Genomic DNA, 8,603 nt, shown 5'->3' with positions numbered 1-8,603 from the left:
TGTGGGGTTCTTTTTCCTTTCTTTTGCTCATCTCTCTTTCAAAATTAAAATTTTGCCCCAGTGTGGGGTTTGCAATTCTCAGGGGTTATCAAACGAAATTTGTCAATTCTGATGGCTCAAAGGGGACAAGTAGAGATAAAATGCATTTTAAGTGTAAAAGAAGATGGCCTGACTTGCATTTTGCCATTTGCATGAATTTCTAAAGAAAATTTGAATGATCAAATGAAAAACTTTTTGCACATATCTGAGTTGATGGGTTGAGGGAATGCTCGTCCATCCATTTCTGCTAAAATAAGAGCTCCGCCAGGTAATACCTTTTGGACAATGAACGGCCCTTGCCAGTTTGGAGCAAATTTGCCTTTAGCTTCATCTTGCATCGACAAAATTCGCTTTAGCACTTTGTCACCTTCTTCAAATGCCCGCCGATGGACCTTTTTGTTGTAAGCCCGGGCCACACGCTTTTGATAACACTGACCATGACAGATAGCGTTGAATCGCCTTTCATCGATCAACGTCAATTGCTCATGGCGCTGCTTTATCCAGTCAGCCTCCTCCAATTTAGCCTCCATAAGGATTCGCAACGAAGGAATTTCAACTTCGGCTGGTAATACAGCTTCCATTCCATACATTAGTGAATAAGGTGTTGCCCCAGTTGATGTCCGAATAGAAGTCCGGTACGCCATCAGTGCATAAGGCAACTTTTCATGCCAATCGCGATGCCTTTCAGTCATTTTGCGGATAATCTTTTTCAAATTCTTGTTCGTGGCTTCTACGGCTCCGTTCATCTGAGGCCTATAAATGGCGGAGTTGCGGTGTCTGATCTTGAATTGCTCGCATAGTCCATCCACCATGTCATTGTTCAGATTTTTGGCATTGTCAGTGATAAGCGTTTCAGGCACCCCAAATCGACAGATGATGTGATCTCTCAAGAAATTGGCAACTACCTTCTTCGTCACATGTTTGAATGATTCCGCCTCAACCCATTTAGTAAAGTACTCAATCGCCACCAATATAAATCGATGCCCATTTGAAGCAGGAGGATCGATTGTACCAATCACGTCCATACCCCACATTGAACAGGGCCACGGGGCAGTCATGCTATGCAACTCAGTGGGTGGAGCGCGTATAATGTCACCGTGCATTTGGCATTTTATACATCTCCGGACAAAGTCTATACAATCATGCTCCATAGTAAGCCAGAAGTATCCGGTTCTCATGATTTTCTTCGCTAGCAAATGGCCATTCATGTGAGGTCCACAAACGCCACTATGCACTTCTTTCATCATATACTGAGCTTCATCTTCATCAACGCACCTTAAAAGGTTCAAATCAGAGGTTCTTTTGTACAACACTTCACCATTTAAGAAAAATTTGGAAGCCATTCTACGCAGAAAACTCTTGTCTTTTGTACCAGCATGCAGAGGGTAAGACCCAGTTTTGAGAAACTCCTTAATATCATTATACCAAGGAACTTTGTCAGAGGACTTGTCTACAGCCCAACAGTGAGCAGGTTTGTCTTGAAATTGAATCTGGATCGGTTCGATCTTCAACTCATCTGGATACTGAATCATAGAAGCTAAGGTGGCCAAAGCATCGGCAAATGCGTTTCGGGCTCGTGGGAGATGTCTGAACTCCAAATTTTGAAATTGCTTGGCCAGAGTGAGCAAACTACAATGGTAGGGCAGAATTTTTGAATCTTTGGTTATCCACTGCTTCAAGTTTGGTGCACGAGTAAATCGGAGTCACTGAAAGCTACCAACTCCTTGATCTCCATTTCCAAAGCCATTTTGAGACCAAAAATGCAGGCTTCATACTCAGCCATGTTGTTTGTGCAAGCAAATTGCAATTTGGCAGCGGCAGGGTAGTGTTTTCCTTCAGGCGAAACCAGAACGGCTCCAATTCCAGCTCCGAGCGAATTTGAAGCTCCGTCGAAGAAAAGCCTCCATTCAGGGCTCTGCTCACTTATATCGTCCGTGGCGCCTACAAATAAGATCTTTTCATCAGGGAAATAGGTGTGAAGTGGTTGATAGTCATCATCCCTCGGATTTTCTGCCAAATGATCAGCTATAGCTTGCCCCTTGACGGCCTTCTGAGAAGTGAAAACAATATCGAACTCTGAGAGAACTATCTGCCACTTAGCTAGATGCCCAGTCAACATCGGCTTCTCCAAAAGATACTTCAAAGGATCAGATCGGGAAATAAGATAAGTGGTATGGCTCAACAGGTAATGTCTCAGCTTTTGAGCCGCCCAGGCCAATGCACAGCAGCTCTTCTCGATGAATGAATAATTAGCCTCGTACTGCGTGAACTTCTTGCTTAGGTAGTAAATGGCCTGTTCTTTCCTTCCAGAGTCATCGTGTTGCCCGAGAACGCAACCTACGGCTCCGTCGAGCACAGATAAGTACATGATCAGCGGTCGGCCCGGTTTGGGTGGCACCAGGACCGGAGGCTGCAGCAAATAATCTTTAATCTTGTCGAAAGCCTGTTGACACTCCTCATTCCAGTACAACGGCACATTCTTTCTTAATAATTTGAACAACGGCTCACATGTGGCCGTTAATTGGGCAATGAACCTCCCAATAAAGTTGATCTTTCCTAAGAAGCTTTTCACGTCTTTCTGAGTCTTTGGCACTGGCATATCTCGAATGGCTTTGATTTTTGCCGGATCTATCTCTATGCCTCTCTTGCTCACGATGAAACCCAACGATTTACCAGCTGGTGCCCCAAAGGCGCATTTCGCAGGATTTAACTTCAAATTGTATTTTCGCAGCCTTTCAAATAGCTTCCTCAAATCATCCAAGTGGTCCTCCGTCCTTTTAGACTTGATTATGATGTCATCCACGTAGACCTCCATCTCCCGGTGGATCATATCATGAAATAGGGTTGTCATGGTCCTCTGATACGTTGCTCCAGCATTCTTTAAACCGAAAGGCATGACTCGGTAGCAAAAGGTACCCCAAGGGGTAATGAAAGCAGTTTTCTCCCTATCTTCTTCTGCCATCAAAATTTGGTGGTAGCCAGCAAAACAATCGCAAAAGGATTCAATCTCATGTCCGGCAGTATTGTCTAAGAGAATGTGAATATTTGGTAGAGGGAAATCATCTTTAGGGCTGGCTTTATTAAGGTCTCTATAGTCAACACAAACTCTCACCTCTCCACTCTTTTTTGGAACAGGGACTGGGTTTGAAAGCCAAATAGGGTAATGGGAAACAATGATAATGTTGGTTTGGAGTTGTTTTTCAATTTGTTCTTTTATTTTGAGGCTTATATCTGGTTTGAATTTTCTGGGTTTTTGCTTTACGGGTGGAAAAGAGGGGTCTGTGGGTAACCTGTGCACCACCACGTCAGTTGAAATGCCAGTCATATCATCATAGGACCACGCAAATACATCCTGGAACATAGTCAAGAACTCGAGCATCTCCTTTTTCTGGCTCTTATTCAAATGAATACTAATCTGTACCTCCTTAATTTCATCCTCAGTTCCAATGTTAACCTTTTCTGTTTCTTCCAGGTTCGGTTTCGGTTTTTCCTCATATTGTTCAAGATCCTTTGCAAACGAATCAGATACTTCCTCATTATCACTCTCGCTTTGGAGTTCGGATTCACAAACCTCCAAGTCGTGAGTGATATAGAGATTGCCATTATCGAATTCCAGAATTGTGATATCCAAAGGATCAAATAATTTTATTTTTGGCCATCTGAAAGAATTAACGAATGGGGGATAATAAGCAAACAAACACACAACCAACAAACGGACAAGCAATATGAATATAAACAAACGAATAAACAACACAACAATGACAAGAACAACTTGTGCATTTTCATAAAGACCTTTGATTGAAAGCAAATGGAAATGAAAACTTAACAATATTTACATGCGCAGACGTTAGTCAAAAAGGAAATTGTTTTCATTGGCTATTTACAGATGCAAAAGCATTTTCATGAATTCACATGAATGATAAACCCCTTTCATTTTACCGAAACTCCTTCCGAACGGGCAGGGACTCGGCTGTCCAATTGAGAATTGATCCTTCAGGAATGTCAGGAAATTCAGCTTCGCCCGGAACAATATCTTCAAATGTTGCCCCAACGAACAATTGAGCCAAACTCGCTTCAATTCCGTCAACTGGGTTGATTTCTGACATGATCACCTCAGCTGGTCGTGGGAAAGTATAACGCAGTGGTGGAATGTCAAGAACCCCTTGCCTTCCTTCTTTCTCCGCTCTCTTGCGCTCCTTCATCTCCTTGAAATCCTTGGCGGTTGGTCTGAAACCCAAACCGAAGGTATCCCTCTTTTCTACTATCTTCACTGGCTTCAGGATCCCTTGCAGTTCACGCCCCAACCCCTTGTCGAATTTGTATCCTCCACGAATCATTTCTCTGGCCATCATTACACAGGCCTTTGAGAGAGTTTGTTCCTCCGTGGTTATCCAACTTACGGAGACTATATCGGATGTGCTGTGAGGGGACATGGTAACACTTTGACTACCCTCTTCTTTAACTCCAGAGTCAGTGATCACCAGGCAGTCCTCTTCAGCAAAGATAGTGATTAGTTTGTCATTTACCACGAACTTGAGTAATTGGTGCAACGAAGACGGCACAGCCCCCGACTTGTGAATCCATGGCCTTCCAAGTAAGATATTGTAAATGCTCGGGAAGTTCATGACTTGGCAAGTTATTTGAAATTGGGCCGGCCCCATCTCGATTACTAAATCTGCCTCTCCTATTGGCTCCCTCTGCGCTCCATCAAACCCTCTAACAATAGTCCCTGAAGGCCTCAGCTTGATGTCTTGCAATCCTAGTTTCTCTAAGGTACTCCAAGGACAGATATTCAGTGCGGATCCATTATCGATTAACACCTTAGGCAGCATTTTTCCGTTGCACCTCACTGTTATGTACAACGCCCTATTATGTCCGATGCCCTCCGTCGGCAATTCATCGTCAGAAAAAGCAATTTGCTTGTTGAACAATACGCTCCCAACCACGTTTGAAAAATTATCAACAGAAATGTCCCTCGGAATTCGAGCTTTAGTCAATACTTCGATCAGTGCGTCCCTATGCGTGTCTGAAGAAAAGAGTAGATCCAACATGGATATCTGGGCAGGCGACTTACTCAGCTTCTCAACTACATTGTACTCACTTCTCTGAAGCCTCTTAAGGAAATCCAAGGCTTCTTTCTCAGTGATTGTTGGTTTAACGGGCGGCTCGGAGTTGTTTGCTCGAATCGGAATGGCAGCTTCAAATGGACTTGCAATCTTCCCCGATCTGGTAACCACTGACACTTCCTTCTTTGCAATTGATTTCTCCCCAATCTGTACGTCAGGTTCATCATAATTCCATGGCACTTGTTGCAGACTTAAAACAGGCTCTTGCTTCGGGAATTCAATGACTACGGGCTTCAAAGACTCCCTCTCAGCTGGCGTGAGATCCAAGATAAAAGGCTTTTCATCCTCTTCAAATGGCAATTCTATGACAAATGGCTGATCCGTGATCCCTAACACTTCAGCTTCCCTCGCCAACCTTTTGACTTGTTCCACGTACTCCGTATCATCCATAATAACCCCAATGATATTGGCATGTTCCGGTAAAGGGTTTCTATTTACGTTCGGTCCTTGCGCCTCCCTTCTCCTAATTACAATTTCCCCAGCTTCAACCATATCTTGAATTTTATGCTTAAGAGCTTTACAATCCAAAGTCGAGTGTCCAGGTGCCCCCGAATGATAAGTACAGACAGCTTGCGGGTTATACCAGGCGGGCATGCCATATGGATAGGTAGGAGGGGGTACCGTACCAATTTTTCCGGCGCCCTTTAACTGTTCATATAATTGGTCTAAAGGCCTACCTAAATTGGTAAATGTACGGCTAGGGGGTCGGTTGTAAGGTTCAGAAGGTTGAAGTTGGTTGTAAGCAGGTCTATTTGGAGGCGGAAATCTTGGGTTATATGGAAGGCGTGGTCGGTTTTGAGGTGGATTTGGTTGAGAAATTTGAAAAGGGGCTGAAGGTGGGTTAGGATAGTTTAGGCGAGGTCTAGGGTGCTGGATATTAGTGGCATATACAGGGTACGGGTTTGGATAATAAGGGTAATGGGTTTGGTAGATTGGGCTGTGTTGGTATCGAGGTCTGGGTGAAGGATTTTGGTTCCAAACAAAGGTTGCATCCCCCTCCTTCTTTTTGAACGGTGGCTTTTTCACATTGCTTCCTTGACCTTGTAAAGCATCCAACTGAGATTTAAGGGCGGAAACATTGAAGTTTATTTAAACGTTTGGAAAAGTCATCAAACTCCTCAAGTTTATTTACAATTGCAGCAAACGAACATCCGGTCATACGGAAAATCTCTTCGAAGTACGGCGGATCATGGGCTTTGATGAATGTGCGAATAATTTCTTCCTCAGTCATCGGTGGTTCCACCTTCGCAGCTACTTTTCTCCACCTCTTGGCATAGGTCTTGTGGTCCTCAGAAGGCTTCCTTTTCGTTCCTTCCAGAGTAGTCCGGGTCGGCGCTAGCTCGCAGTTGTACTCATATTGTCGAATGAAGGCATTGGACAGATCGAGCCAGGTCTTCACTTCCTCTGGCTTTAGGTTGGAGTACCAATCGAGAGCATCCCCTTCTAAGCTTTCTGGAAATAATCTCAACGGCAAGTTCTCGTCATCCACTGGCTTGCCCAACTTGTTAGCAAACAAGCGCAAGTGCGTCTTTGGGTTGCCCGTGCCATCATATTTGTTGAACTTCGGAGTCTTGAACCCCTCCGGCAGTTGTACGTTTGGAAATAGGCACAAATCATCGTAGTCCAGCACCCCTTGCTTGCTTAAACCTTGGCTTTTCCGGATAAATTCATCAAAACGATCCAAGCGTTTAAGTAACTTCATATCAATCTGGGCAGACGAATCTCCCATTTCTGGCTTATTTTGAAAAACGTGCTCCGGCACAACGGGCTCTGCGGTAGTCTGAAAGAAAGTCAGTGGAGTTACATGCATGTTTGGATCACCCTGAGGCTGGAATCCTTGCCCATAAGGGGGATAAAAAGGAGGATTTTGAGTATAAGCATATTGCGGATTGAAAGTTCCCTCAAACGTGGTTTGAAATGAAGGAATAACAAATGGTTCGGATTGTGGTTGTGTAGCGGGTACAGGTTCAGGTCGCACTCCGCTACTAACGAGCTCGTCAATCAACTTCTTCTGAGCGGCCATTTCTGATGCCATTTCCCCAAATTTAGTGAGTAACTCAGTCAACTGAACCCCAGGACTTGCGGCTTCCGGCTGGGTAGTTGCAACGAACTTTTCGGATGATTCTGGTTGAGTACTCATGTCTACACGATTCCTTTGGGTCTTACTTCGGGATCGCGTTATAATGGGGCTTCGTCGAGAAGCTAATGTCATTATCTGATTTTTTTAGCCGTTTGAGTTAAGCAAAGCTTCTATTACAGATATGAACCCTACCAATATGTTTCTTATTAAGTTAGATTTTCTGCAATTTGTTCAAAAGGGAAAAAGAAAAAGGCATGAGTTAGTAATTATTTAAACAACTCGGATGCATGTCCTACGGGGGGACCCTTTTTGTGCCAAGGGTAGGCCTAGCATGATGCAACCTTCGGGATAAAATCCCATTTTCAAACCTGTAAGTGAATATAGAAACAGGAATTCTCATTAAAAAATGGACAAACTCAGTCCTTCTTTACAATTTCATTGATGGTTCGACCAACCATTCTTACAAAGTCTTCATGTCTAGCTAGTTTAGTATGTTGGGATTCCCTAGAACTCCCTATACTGAGTTTCCGAATTTCATCTTGGATTTTACCAAATGCACTCAATGCCTTTTCCAATTTCTCGGTCTTTTTGGCCTCTTTCTTCAATTGTAAGCGGGCGTCTTCCAATGCTTGATCGGCTACCATGATCTGCAACTGATGATTCTCCAACTCTTTCCTCAACTTTTCATTCTGCTCCTCAAGACTAAGGGGGACCAACGATGCCCTTTCTCTTCCTTGTTCCATCATTGATTTGATCCATTCGTTGTACTCTAAGACGACCTTAGGCTCTGCTTTATCCACTTGGTCCAAATGCAGGTTGTCCAGACTACACAGATTCCCCCAAGCTTCCAGCACCATGGTCTGGCATTCGGTGACTGTATTGAGTTCGATGTTCCCCATCCTTTGTATGGTCGGCACTCGCTGCGGATACCCAAACTGTCTCATAACTCGTTGTGGTACATACGCAATCAATCCCCCAGTGCTTGCCAACGGGATAAAATCAAGTTGTGTTGTCCTAAAAGCTGGATCCCTTACTTTCGTCCAATCAAGAACCCATTGTATCTGATCCGAAGTCAAAGCATTAAATTCCTGAATAAACAAACTCGGAGACTCTGTTCGATAGTATTTTCTAACCCTCTCTCGGTGCGACTCAACCCAATTTGCTGTTGGAAGGCATGATCCCAACGGATTCAGTGTTCTTTTTGACAGATGTTCCATGGCCCACATTTGAAGTACTAGGTTGGATGCATAGAAAAACCCCCTCTTCTTTTGGCATTCAGTAATAGCGGCGAAAATGTCAGCAATGATAACGGGTACTAGGGTAGGAGTTTTCCCTCTAATTCCCAAAAACACACTCTG

General features: G+C 43.9%; 1 protein-coding gene across 1 annotated transcript; it reads right to left on the bottom strand.

The window, feature by feature from the left end:
• Window positions 1-230: 230 nt before the first annotated feature.
• On the bottom strand, window positions 231-5,759 carry LOC113755563 (the record flags this gene model as incomplete). The annotated part of the gene is given in 4 exon segments (XM_027299538.1): window positions 231-1,562; window positions 1,683-1,717; window positions 1,720-3,587; window positions 4,006-5,759. Coding segments are annotated over 4 exon segments (4,989 nt in total), but the record flags the coding sequence as incomplete, so codon positions are not given.
• Between the last annotated feature and the right edge of the window lie 2,844 nt (window positions 5,760-8,603).

This window comes from Coffea eugenioides, unplaced genomic scaffold (genome assembly GCF_003713205.1).
Source record: "Coffea eugenioides isolate CCC68of unplaced genomic scaffold, Ceug_1.0 ScVebR1_157;HRSCAF=639, whole genome shotgun sequence".
NCBI classification, from domain to species: domain Eukaryota; kingdom Viridiplantae; phylum Streptophyta; class Magnoliopsida; order Gentianales; family Rubiaceae; genus Coffea; species Coffea eugenioides.
This window is presented reverse-complemented; position numbering and strand designations above follow the sequence as displayed.